General features: G+C 49.6%; 2 protein-coding genes across 8 annotated transcripts in view; one reads left to right on the top strand and one right to left on the bottom strand.

Annotated features, from left to right (window-relative positions):
• Positions 1-2,913: 2,913 nt before the first annotated feature.
• On the top strand, positions 2,914-7,375 carry CIMIP2B (ciliary microtubule inner protein 2B). 4 transcript variants are annotated; one of them, XM_037035985.1, is made up of 6 exons: positions 2,914-3,384; positions 5,824-6,047; positions 6,135-6,346; positions 6,534-6,585; positions 6,662-6,859; positions 7,113-7,375. In XM_037035985.1, exons 2-6 carry the CDS (start codon positions 5,858-5,860, stop codon positions 7,199-7,201), a joined length of 741 nt encoding a protein of 246 aa, XP_036891880.1. In that variant the 5' UTR covers positions 2,914-3,384; positions 5,824-5,857; the 3' UTR covers positions 7,202-7,375. The 4 variants fall into 4 exon arrangements, with proteins under 4 accessions (XP_036891880.1, XP_036891881.1, XP_036891879.1 ...); XM_037035984.1 differs by lacking the exon at positions 2,914-3,384 and adding an exon at positions 4,094-5,448 and having other exon boundaries at positions 5,857-6,047; XM_037035983.1 differs by lacking the exon at positions 2,914-3,384 and adding an exon at positions 4,096-5,448.
• The window catches only part of RUSC2 (RUN and SH3 domain containing 2), a 60,199-nt gene continuing 54,870 nt past the window's right edge, over positions 7,310-12,638 (bottom strand). For 3 of the 4 annotated variants that reach the window (XM_037035973.1, XM_037035974.1, XM_037035972.1), the window contains exons 4-12: positions 12,421-12,606; positions 12,113-12,253; positions 10,835-10,911; positions 10,452-10,626; positions 10,257-10,362; positions 9,514-9,560; positions 8,272-9,091; positions 8,045-8,182; positions 7,310-7,961 (exon numbers count right to left, since the gene is read on the bottom strand). In XM_037035973.1, coding sequence (XP_036891868.1) covers positions 7,760-7,961; positions 8,045-8,182; positions 8,272-9,091; positions 9,514-9,560; positions 10,257-10,362; positions 10,452-10,626; positions 10,835-10,911; positions 12,113-12,253; positions 12,421-12,606 — 1,892 coding nt within the window. In that variant the 3' untranslated portion in view covers positions 7,310-7,759. The remainder of the gene's footprint in view (positions 7,962-8,044; positions 8,183-8,271; positions 9,092-9,513; positions 9,561-10,256; positions 10,363-10,451; positions 10,627-10,834; positions 10,912-12,112; positions 12,254-12,420; positions 12,607-12,638) is intronic. The other variant, XM_037035975.1, reaches the window with a different exon arrangement.

The raw sequence follows: 12,638 nt of genomic DNA, 5'->3' as shown, positions 1-12,638 counted from the left end.
GGTATAGGAAAACTTGCTGATTGATTAGTATCTAGAGTCAGTCCTGTGGAGTGAAAGAGCATCAGCGAGGATAATTTTTAAATTTCTAGTTTAGGTGACAGGGAGGTACCCACTGAGATAAAGAATCCAGGAGGAGGAAAGGGTGAATGGAGGAAGGTAAATGATTGCCATAAACAAAGGAGTGATGGTAAAACTATGAAAGTAGATGCTCTCATCTGAGTAGGGTATGTAGAAGGAGAAATAGGCTGGCAGTGGAATCCTGGGGAAAACCAACATTGAAGGATGGAAGGAAGAGGAGAAGTCCATGAAGGAGACTGAGAAGAAACAAGCTGAGAGATGGGGAGAGAATCTAGAGATTCTGGTGCCAAGGAACCCAAGAAATGGAGAGTTTAGGAAAAATGGAATAATGAACAGCACTAAATAATAGAGATAAATTTTAAATGTCCCTTGGGTTAGGCTATTAGAAGATCCTTTTGTTGTTTTTCAAATTTTTTATGATGAAAAATGTCAAAATAAAAAAACCGCAGAGAATAGAACAATGGACCCTTCTTTCCTTTGGGTGAGTAAGACAATTTCGAGACCTGGCCTCAGTTGCCATCAGTGACATGTCCGAGTAAAACCACCAACTTTCATGTGCCTTTTATGCCAGTGGTTCTCCAATGATCAGCTCATGGCCAATTTTTTCATTTATTCCCCTGCCCCATCCCCACCCCCGCCAATTATTTGATGCATATTTCTGACATTATAATCTTTCACTGATAAATATTTTAATGTTATCTCTAAAATATAAAGATTCTTCTTTAAAATAAAATCACAGTGCCATCGTCACACCTTAAAAAGTGAACAGTTTCTTAATATCAAGCATCTGGTTTACGTTTCCTCCATTGTTTTATAAATATTTACCACATTTTTCTGTGTAGAGTTGAAAGAGTATCAAGTCTACTGCCTGCGGGCGACCGCATTACGTCCCTGGCAAACAGGGCTGATCCATAGTATTTTTCCTGCTAAGCCATTTCCCTATTCCAGAAACCTCACAGTATCCCTCCTATAAGTGATTACGATTAATTGGATTTGGTTCAATAAACAAGACCTGTTTGCCAACCCTGGCTTTCCCTTTTCTCTTTGATGGAGTTAGATAATGGCTTTCCTTTCAAATATTCTTTATTATGTTTCTATTCCCAGTTTACTAAAAATCCTTTTTAAAAAATCACAAATGGGCATTTCATTGCATAAAAGATTTCCCCAGTATCTGTCAGGGTGATCAAGTGGCTTTTATTTCCATTGGTTTATTTATGCACTAATGTTGATAGATTTTCTAGTTCAATCATTATTGCAGTCCTGGAGAATATACTAGTAGTCTTTTAAAAAATATTTTATTTATTTATTTTTAGAGAGAGGGGAAGGGAAGGAGAAAGAGAGAAACATAGATCAATCGGCTGCCTCCAGCCCACGTGTGCCCTGGGGACCACAACCCAGGCTGGGAATCCAACCTGTGACCTTTCACTTTGCAGGACAATGACCAACCAACTACCTAGGCCATACCAGTCAAGGCTCCTCTGTATAACTTTTGTGGGATTTGTTTGCTCCTGAATTTGCTACGTCTTGAATTAAGTTCATATTACTTTTGTAAATTACATGAATATGGGCTTTTTTGTAAGGGGCATGTATTTGACCACTTTCTCCTTTCTTCTATGGTTATTCGGGTGTTCAGTATCGTTCAGGGTTGATTTTGGTTTATATTTTCCTAGATAATATTAATCTCACTGAGGTTTTCTAGTTTAGTCATGTATAGTTTCACTTAATATTCTTTTAGCTTAAAAAAAATTCTGTGTCTGTTTTTAGCCAGACACAGCTTCCTCATGCCATTAGGGGGTTTGAGGAGTTTTTTTTCTTTTGGCTAGCTGTGTCAGTTTGCTTATTTTGTTGTTGTTTTTTAAGACAGCTCTTATATAATTATTTTAGTTTTTCTGATTTATTGGTTTTTATTGCCAGCTTCATAAATTTTTCCTATTTTCATTAGCTTATGATGTTCCTCTTTCTAGCTCACTGAGTTGACTGCTCAGTTATTAGCTAGTTCAGTTGTTTTTTAGACCTGGGTATCTGGCTAGTCTGTCTGTAGCCTATTCTGCTGAAGCCCTCATGGTCTACACCACAGGATCTGCCCTCCCTAAGCAGAGCTGGTTGATTCGGGAGGCGGGATCATCTGCTGTGAGATGCTTGAGAGCGATGAGTGTGGTTCAGATATTAGTGCTTATCTATATTTGCTTCTCCTTCCTTCCTGACATGTGGAAGTGTCTACTTCTATGCTGCAAAATATGAATAGTTGATAAATCCAGGTAAAGATTATATTTCTGTTGTAATTTTTATATACTGGGTATTTTTTCCAATTTAAGATGTTCAAGAAAATATATATCAGGGCCCTTAATTCCCAGAAAGACATGGTTGGGGTTGGACATGAATATTTTAAAACCATCACTCTAGGTGATTCTGACAACCTCTGTTACTGTCCTCAGTTCTTTTCCTTTCTTTCTTTCCAAACTTCAACCACTGACTTTCTAGTTATTTAGCGCTTAACATAAGATAGGCACGAGGCCAACTGTTCTTTATGCGTCATCTCATCTCTTATCCTACTCACTGAGGCAGTAACGTTAGTTCCCCATATCGTTGGGAAAACTGACGCTCAATGAGATGAATTTGACAAAAGCTTATCCTTCTAGTAAAACTAGAAGCTGAACTAGGTTTTTTTAAAAGAGATTTTATTTATTTATTTTTTGAGAGAGGGAAGGGAGGGAGAGAAGGAGAGAAAGATTGATGTGAGGAACACCCATCTGTTGCCTCTTGCGTGTGCCCACCCCCCGCCCCCAGGGACGTAACCGCAACCCAGGCTCATGCCCTGACCAGAAATCAAACTGGCTACCCTTCGATTGACGCTGTGCAGGATGCTGCCCAACCAAGTGAGTCACACTGGCCAGGGCTAGATTTTTTTTAAACTTTTACCTTGTGATGCCTTTGGCTCTGATGAAAAGAAAACTTAGTCACCTAAACAGTAAGAAAGTTATTTCACATTAAAAGGCTGGTTATTTCAGTGGCTCTACATTACCATCAAGGACCCAGGCCTTTCTGCTCTACCATCCACCCTTGATGTATTCGGACTTTGTCCCCAGGTTGGGTTTCACGATGCCTGCCAAAGTTCCATCATCACATCTGCAGAACTTCTAGAGGCAAAGAAGGACGTTATTCCTTCTTTCACATCTCTTTATTTTTAATTTTCTGTGCCTCTTTCTTCAGCGCAAAGAAACTCTCCCCAGGAGCCTCCCTCATCCTGGACTTCCTCTCTTGTTGCCAGAATGCCACAAGCTTGTGCTAGCCTATCATTGGCAAGAGGTATGGGACCACTATGATGGGTTTAGACTAATCAAGCACATTAGACCTGGGGCTGGCTCCAAGCTTCCCTGAAGTTGCTGGCTGCTCGGCAAAACAAAATTAAGATTCTGTTAGGAAAAATGGAGATGGGAGTAGGGAATAGGGATGAGGTACACAATCAATGATGTCTGTTACAGAATCTAAATGTCCAGGTTGTTAACCTTGACACACTGCTATTCTGGGTTCTCCCCTCAGCTCCTGCCCTCACTCTAGCACAGGGATTTGCAAACAGTGTGCTGCAAGAATTTTTAAAACACTCAATACCTGACTTTAGTCTGGCTAGTCTGAAGTCTAGATAGTCTGACTTTAGACTGCTTTTCCCTTAGATCATCAAATAAAAAAATGACAACAGCCAACACAATAATAGTTGTCCGGTGTCAATGAATCAGAATTACACCTATTTTTTTGGTCAGATCAGCAGAATTTTACTAGTTTAGTTGTGCTGTGAGATGAAAAAGGTTGAACATTGCTGCTGTAATATATTTCCTTAATTGTGAGCCAAGTCCCCTACAACTCTAGCTCTAAATGACACACACCCAGGCTGTCCTTGGCAGAATGGTGGAGAATAGGAAATATATTTCTTGGGACCCAGTGCTCTTCCCAGTGCCACTCCTGAGAAGTCAGGGACATGCGCTTAGTCCCGGCCTGGGGCTGGGGCAGAGAGCAGAGGCTCCTGGGAGAGGCGGGCTGGCCTGGCCTGGACTGGCCCCGGAGCTGAGTTCTCACCATGCTCCTCACTGTCTCTGAGATCTTGTCTTCCGGTCTGATATTCTCTTAGAATCTGATATCTTTTCTTATATACATATTCTAATTTGCCCCCTAGTCTTAAATCCCAACATTACCCTATTTCTTTCCTTTGAACTCACAGTAAAAAAACCCTGTGTCCACTGGATTTACTAACCATTCATTGACTTCCTGTATATATTAGAAGCTGAGAGACAATACTAGATAATAGGGTAGAAAATTAAATTTTAGTAGCTGTGTGCTAAGTTCTTTCACACACACTATCCGACTTTTTCACTAACAGCACCTTGGTAGGTTAGGTTATCTTGACCTTCACGTTGGAGGCTAGAGAATTCAGAAGTCACCTGCACAGAGAAAGTAGGGTAAGCTGGAGGGCACAAGCTGTTGGGAGCCCCTGACTGCCTGGTCTGTGCTGTCCCCTGCCAGCATCTTCATGGTTACAAAGGTCTTTGCATACCTTGGTTTGAGCCTCACAAACTGCATTTGTTCTGGAGTAGCAGGGGGAGGAGTAGTATCCGCATTTTATAAATGGGAGTAAGGTTAAGAGATACCAAGTTACTTGCCCAAAGTCATGTTAAGCTTAGCTTTTCTGACTCCTATGTAGTACATGTGCTGCCACCTGAAGCTGCCTAGCAGGGCGTGGCATATTTGTTGAGTGGGTGGTGATCCAGATGATAGTAGGTGTGCAAAAAGTAATTGTCAAGTTGTACTACTGAAAATAATGTCACTGCCTAGATGTTTCTAGTTTCCTTTTTCCCATAACCTCTCCTCTGGGCTCTCCTTGGAGATCCTCTTCCCGAGGAACTCCATCACTTTTAATCAAGACAAAGAGCAGAATCCACATCTCCTCAGGCAGGTGCTGCGATGAGGGCTTAAGAAGGAAGGGCCCTCTTTTGAGCTACAGCTGAATGGACCTAACAGTTTTTGCTCACCCTCTTCCCACCTCGGGACTTCCTTGGGTCCTGGCGTGGGGAGGCTGTACTGAGACTACCCCTGCCCCCAAGTGGCAGAACTGCATTTGTTCTGGAGTAGCCAGACCCTGAACCTCTGCTCTCCTGTTCCACTGGCCTTGGCCTTGGCAGTCATTGCACTAGTACCCTGCCATCTCTCCTCCCTTAGCCCCGCCCCCACCCCTGGCTCCGCCCCACAGCCCTGGACACAGTATACACAACCCAAAGCCTCTGCCCAAAGGGAAACAAAAGGGACTGCTTGTGTTCCCATGGCTGTGGCCAGCACCTTCGTACTGGGGCCGAACCCTCAGAATCCTCATTATATCCCGGGGTAAGGCTTCTTCCCAGAGCACAGCCCTGCTTGCTTCTGGGAGTAGGGTTACAGGGATATAGGAGTTGTGCCACCTGGATCTCGGGGGCCAAGTGGACATACCTGTACAGGAGGCACAGGGCTGCGATATCCATGGTATTGTACAGAAAAGGGAAAGCTTTGCTGGGCCTGCCACAAAGCTTTGTGTTGTCTTCTCCATGGTAACAGGGTAACAGCAGACGGGAAGGGTTGAAAACCCAGAGAACTGAGATATGCCTGCTCCAAATATATACACAGCTGAGTCCAGAAAAGATAGTGCTTCCGAGGTCTCTGCTTCTGTCTCTGGGGACGGTGGGGTGGGGGTGTAGAGGTGAGTGGGTGAGTCCTGTGCTACAGGTACACCGGACACTGTCCACTACTTCGGTTCAGCATGGGCCAGACCTATGGGCACATGACCGGTCAGCTACTTCGAGGAGCTCCTGGCCTAGCCTGGCCCCCTGCTCGACGCATTCTCCTGCCTCCCATTCAGCCTCCGAGATCTCCCGAGGTTCCCAGGGGAAGCCTGCCCGTCAGGCGTGGGCATAAAAGGCTCAGCTGCAGCATGATCCCTGGGTACACAGGTATGTACACAAATGTGAACAGATGCCCATCCCAGAACACATGTCCCAAACACTAACGGAAACCTCCCCTGCCCCCGACCTACCTAGGTTTTGTCCCTCAGGCACAGTTCATCTTCGCCAAGAACTGCAGCCAGGTCTGGGCTGAGGCTCTGAATGATTTTACCCAGTGGCCTGGGGAGCGAGGGAAGCAGGAGCTACCAAAGGAGGCCAAGGGAGAAGACGTGGAAAAAGACGAAGAGCCAAAGCCTAAGTCAGAGCTGGAGGAGGAGGAGCCAGAGCTGGGGCAGGAGGGGGGACAAGTAAGACTGAGAAGGCTGGGGGTGGGGGTGAGGCTGCCAGGCAGTGTGGCGGGAGTGGGGAGCCTCACCTCTGTGTAGGCTGGGGACACGGGCTTAACCGCCAGCTCCACCTCCCGGGGGGAGCGTGCGTTGGAGCACAGGGCCGAATTTGATTGCCTACTTTTCTTCTGTCAACTTCCCTCACAAGGCTTCCCCCTATTCCATGGATGACAGAGATCCTCACAAGTTCTTCATGTCAGGTGAGGGGAGGTGTGTAATGGCCAGGGGTGGGGGGAGGTCCCCAGGATGTCCTGACTCAGTGTTCACATCACTCAGGTTTTACTGGTTACGTGCCCCGTGCCCGTTTCCTCTTCGGCTCCAGCTTTCCTGTGCTTACCAACCAGGCACTGCAGGAATTTGGACAGATGTACTCACAGGGCAAACCCCAGATAGGACTCAAACATCTCCCCCCACTTTCAAAGACCTGCCCTCTGAACCTGGGCCTTTTACCTAACTATGGGGGCTATGTGCCAGGTGAGGATGGCCCCCGAGGGAGGCTTTTGGGACTGGGATGTGTATGTGTGTGTGTGTGGTGGGTGGAGGTAGTTTGGGGGTTGGAACTAATAAACATAGGGGACCTTGGATCATGTGGTTCTGCTTTAGCACTGGGCAGAAAAGGAGACTGAGGTGGCTCGCAGTGGGGAAGTGGGACGGAATTTTAGAGGGCAATTTGGAGGGCCTAATCAATTGGCTGAGAAATAAGTGACAGATTTTCTTGGCTGCACAGGGTACAAGTTCCAGTTTGGCCGCACATACGGGCACCTCACCCATGATGCTCTGGGCCTCAGCACCTTCCAGAAACAGGATATGGCGTAGGTACCTGGACTGCAAGGTCTCTATTCCCTTTCCATCTTTCCCAGCCATCCTTTTGGAAGAGAGAGAGAGATGGGCTGGACAGTGGGGGGAGGCACAAAGAGAAAATGGTTTGGAGGCCAAGCACCTTTTTTATTAATAGGTGTAATAAATAAATAAATAAATACATAAACAGAAGCCTGGACTCCTCTTCCCTCCTCTGACCGCCAGGCACTGGCCGCAGCCTATTTACATCTGGGAACTTAGGGGTCTGCCCCTGGACTACCACCTGACGTCATCACTGCTCGGCCTAGGGGGTCCTGCACCCATGGGAAGGCTGGCCCAGATGGGCCGGGGAAATGCTGGCAGCTCAGTGCTGCGTCCCTTCCCTCCTTTCCTGGGTGGAGGTCTAGACGAGGTCACTGGCACAGTTAAGGGGGAGTAATTAATACTGAGCACAGGGATAAGTGGCCCAGCTCTCAGTCTGCTCTCTGTAGCCAAGCCTGAGGGCTTGGGAAGGGCTCTCAGGCTCTGAGTCTGGGGGTTATGAGGGTCCCTGAGGCCAGCAGCATGCACAGGGCCTCAGTTTTGGCTGCTTCCAGGAGTTGAACTTGGAGTTGGGGTCAAGGTCACATAGGCCAGAGGCACCAGGCCGGTATCAGCGCCACGACTACAGCGCAGCCAGTCTCCTCCAACTGGCCCCAGCACTCGAAGGATATCTCCCTTGTGGAAGCTCAGCTGTCCAGGGCCTGTGGCCAGATGGTGGCACAGTGCCTTTACTTCGCTGGGAAAACAACAAATAGAGGTCAGAGAAACCCCACTCAAAGCCAAACCCAGCCCCCAATCTTTCTATTTCCCAGGGCTCACCATGGAGGCTTGGAGGGCAGGGCTGGAGAGTGTGGCTCCTGCAGGCTGTCCCTGGGCTCTGGTTCCCGGCGGACACCCACGGTCTGTGCCACCAGTTGGAACATGGACTTGTCTAGACTCAGCCAGTCCGATGGGAGCCTAGGGGAAAGCAGTCAGGGCTCTGTCTGTGCCCTGGCTGAGATTAGGCTCCCCCACTCCCTCTGCTTATTTCACGGGATATCTCTTACCTATTTGTGGGCCGGGCTTCCCGCTGAGGCTTCCGGGACCCAAAGAGGTATCCCCACTTGATGCCTCCAGGTGAAGGCCCTGAGGCTCCTTCCTCACTTTCTGGTGCAGGGGCAGCAGACCCTTCTCTCTCCCGACTGCGCCTCAGCTCAGCCAACACAGAATCAGGGGGGCTCCCCATCCAGAAGGGCCAGCCCCTGTCCCTGCCAAGGGTCTCCTCAGGGGCAGGGCAGGCCTCAGCTCCCTCTACTACACCCTCTCGGGGGGGTGGCCCCCCACCACCTGCCCCTTTCTTTTTCTCGCTGCTGCTGCTGCTACTGCAGCTGTTGCCACCTCGGGGGAACCTAGAACCCTCAGTGGAGCCATCGATGTAGACCTGGGAGCTCTGCATGAGCTGGTACCACCAGCCAGTCTGCCCACATCGGGCCCTGCCACGCCCTGAGCCCCCAGCTGCCTCTGCCACCTCTCCGGTCTCCTCTTCTTCCTCCTCGTCTTCTCCACCTTCTGGGGCACCCACACCCTTCACCCGTTCCCCTTGGGCTGCCCTGTCCATGTCTCCAGGGCCCTCCTGGCCCCGGGCCCGGGCCAACTGCAGTGTTGAGTGGGCGGACAGCAGCAGGTCCTGGGACACCCGAAGCAGCTCCTTGTGCTGCCGCTGCTGCTGCCCACTTTGCAGCAGCCGGTGCTGGAACAGTAAGTCAAGGCTGAAGGGCAGCAGGGCCAGGGGCTGTAGCAGCAGCAGCAGCTCCTCAAAGAGGCCAGGGCACACAGTGTGTGCTGCACTCAGGAAGCCCCATGGCTGGTAGTGGGTCTGGATGATGTCTAGGGAGAAAGAGAGAGGGACTGAACCACACAGAGGAACAGCCCAGCCTGGGAGGGCCTCTGAAAGGTAACCTGGGCAGAGTCACGTGTCAGGCCACACAGGCTGTGTACTGTGCATTTAGAGGTACTGCAGCAGTAAATGACTCCTGAAGTTGTGCGGTGCATTAACTCCACAACTCTAAGACAGTGTTGGGCTTCCTGGCACCCTGACTTCCTGACTGCCTGACTATCCTGCCGACTGCCAGGCTCTAACACAGCAGAAGCTGGGGAAGGGCTTGGGTAGGGGCCCAAGCTTTGAGGATGAAACTTGTGCAGTTCCCCTCGCCACCTTCTCTGAAAAGACAGCTGTGCCTCCCTCTTTTGAGCCTCTGAGGTGTAGCCTATTTTGAGTTTGTAATACAGGGTAGGCTTCTAGGCATTACCTTCATGGTTATAGAGGTGATTGAACCAGAACTCCAGGGACCGGATGCTGTAGGGAGATAGGTGAAAAGAGGTGAGTCTTATGTGGACACAGCCAGATAAGGTACAAAGGAGACGGACACATGGGGCAGACACACGGCCGACTATAGGTGAGCATCTCCTTTCTCCCTGCTATGGCACAGACGCTGCCCAGTTCATTTCATGTCATATAGGTCTGTACAGTCAGTGGGGATGTAGGGAGGGGGTGAACATGTGATTCGCAATCGAATCACTCCCTCCTACAATGAGTCATCTTGTACGAGACCCAGGAAGTCAGGACAGCTACTGAGTATGGAGCCGAAGCGGATGACCCGGGCCCATGCTTGAGAAAGAAGAATACTATGACGTGGGTACCAAGGAGGACTTAGGTGAAGCAAGACTTGGAAGTAGTGCTGGAATTGAGAGGATCGGGGTTTACAATATCCAGAGACACTGAGAACCAGATCCATTTCCAAATAAGCCAGACAGTGGATGTGTAAATACAGAAGACCATGTTGGTGTTAGTGTCAGAGGGTCCTGGGTATGGTGGGGAACCAGTGACCTATGGAGAGAGGCTGTAGCTCTGTGGGGGGAAAGTGAGCCTGGGCTCTGGCCACGGAACCCATAGATCTCAGCCTCAGCCTAGGAAGTTGCCTCCTCAGAGGCAGCAGAGCCCAGGGGAGAGGGCCAGTGGCTTTCAGATCTTGCCATGCTACCACGCACTCACTTGAGCAGGCCGAGGATGAAGGCATTGAAGCGCATGGTGTGACTGGTGAGCTCTGGGAACTGGCTGACTTTGTTGTAGAGGCCGTGCAGGACCTTGGTGGATGGTCCTGGGAGGAAGCCGGAGTTGAAGGTCACACGCTCAGTCTCCAGAACCCAAAATTCAATCTGGGGCCTCCCTCTTGCACTCAGCACTTACCTAGCTGTGTAGAGGCCTCAACCACACTCCATGGCATGTTCTTTCGTTGCCCAATGATGACGTCTAGTACAAAGGCCTTGAGCCCGTCCTCCAGCACAGCCTGGACCGCAGGGCACAAGTACTTCAGGACCAGGTGGCCTACATTGGGGCTAACGGAACTGTTCCCCAGCTTTGCCTGTGGACACAGTAGGGAAGTACAGGAATCGTTTGGAGTCCAACCTGGTCCTCCTTGACGCTCTTAGCCATCCTGGTGCTTCTGTTGGGATCCCCATCCCTAGGTATCAATTCTAGGCTCTAGATGCAAGAGAGCGAGGGAAGGTGGTAGCACAGGGAAGGTGAGGGTCAGCAGGGCAGAACTCAGCTCTCCACGGTTTCTTGCCTACCTTCACCCCGGGATCCCGGCTTGTGCCAAAATGGGCCACAATGAGATCCACTGCAGTATTAACAGCTTTCACCAGCCCTGTAAGCGAGAATTTGATGTTAACAGGTCCCAGAACATGTCTCTGGGCAACTGAGCTGGGACAGCCTTGGTAGGAGAGGGAGGGGCTTCCATACACACACACACTCTCTGCCCCTGCACATGGGTCTCATCAAGGTACCAGGCCCTGGCGACTTCCTAATTTTGCCCAGTTCTCAAGCCCCTGTTTTCACCTCCCAGCCTGAACCCACTTCAGTGATTCCATTGTCGAGACCCTCCAAGTCCTAACTTCCCTGCCCTCTTACTCCAATCCTGGATCAATTTATTGTCCTTTCCATTCTAAGACACCAGGGCACTGGCTATTGGATAAAGGCCAAGGCCACTCACACCAGTGACTGACAAGGGCACTTCTCTGAAGTGTGCCTCGTGGCACCCTCAGCTAGGCTTTCAAGTTGCCAGATCAGATCTTCACCCCTCTTCCCAAGTCCTTGGTTCTACTTCACATGGAGAGCAGAGGCCGCTGGTCATGAATTATTTTCATGACCTTCAACTTTCCTCTCCATCCAAAAGACCTGGATGAGTCTCTGGACTCATTCAAGAGAGGTATATTACCTCTCTCCTGCCTGTTCCCCTCACTCCCTTTCCATTTTGGAGGAAGGTGGCTCTTCCCCTTCTTACCTGAGGTCCTTCCCTTTCCCTAAACTCTGAATTTCCCACTCTGCCTCTGAAAGGGATTTTAGCTTCAACTTTCTTCCTTTATTGGGCTCCTTCCCCTTCAGTCCATAATTATGCTCAGTATTTTCCCATCGTCTCACTGAAACTGCTCTGTTGTGGTCCCTAATTTGCCAAACAGAGTGATTCCTCGTCAGTCCGTATCTTACTAGAAGTTACCATCACGTTTACTCAAGCGGCTAGGCCCTATGGCAACTGAATTCCCCCCCAAGAGAGCAAGCATGTGGGCATTTACTTATGACATGCAGTCTCCCTCACCGTACTCACCTCCTGGAGTGAAGGGACTAAAGCCCAACTCCAAAGCATCTCATAAATGACCCTTGCTCACCTGCATGTTCTCACGGTACATGGTACACAGTACACAGACTTCTCGCTCCGATGCCTATGCTAATTCCTTCCTGGCACTTGGAATTCTAAGACAGGGAAGTACCTGGAGGGCCAGGTAGCAGGGCAACAGGCACAAATAGGTAGTGACCACAGAATTCCTGGCCTGAGCTGGGGTTCTATCCACCTTTTTTCTGAAGCAGGTCAATGGAAATGGCTTCGGAGTTGCCATCTGGGGACAGACAAAACTCAGCAGGTGGTTTCTCAGTCAAGGAGAAAGGGTCTTGGAAGTCAGGGCAGGTCAGTGGTAATGGCTTCACTATTTGACCTGGAAAGAAGAGAAGAACATCAACCCCAAAAAGCTCTCTAAGAGCTATAGCTCAGTTCTGTGTCTCATTCCCTCTGAGACACCTTCCTTTGAGACTGACCCCTTTTTAGCCCTTCCCAGCTATGGCAGAGCCTGTCCTGGGTGTACTGGGGAGCTGGACCACACACCGTTCAGTCGGCAGCTCAGGTGGCTGGCAGCGCTGAGGGAGCCAGGAAACTCAAAGATGGGGTTCCTTCGGGCCAGCCGAGCATCCTGCGGCCTTCGGTCTAGGCTCCCTGACAAACCAGGGGGCCCTAGTGGGTTCTTCCTCCTGTATTCCCGCCACTTGAGTGCTTGAGGGGATAGGTGGTTGGCTGAAAGCAGAACAGATCAGCAGAAGAGACAG

This window comes from Sturnira hondurensis, unplaced genomic scaffold, assembly GCF_014824575.4.
Source record: "Sturnira hondurensis isolate 20B ecotype Veracruz unplaced genomic scaffold, ASM1482457v3 Scaffold0022566, whole genome shotgun sequence".
Taxonomy (NCBI): Eukaryota; Metazoa; Chordata; class Mammalia; order Chiroptera; family Phyllostomidae; genus Sturnira; species Sturnira hondurensis.
The sequence above is the reverse complement of the archived record's forward strand: the minus strand, read 5'-3'. Positions and strand labels throughout refer to the sequence as shown.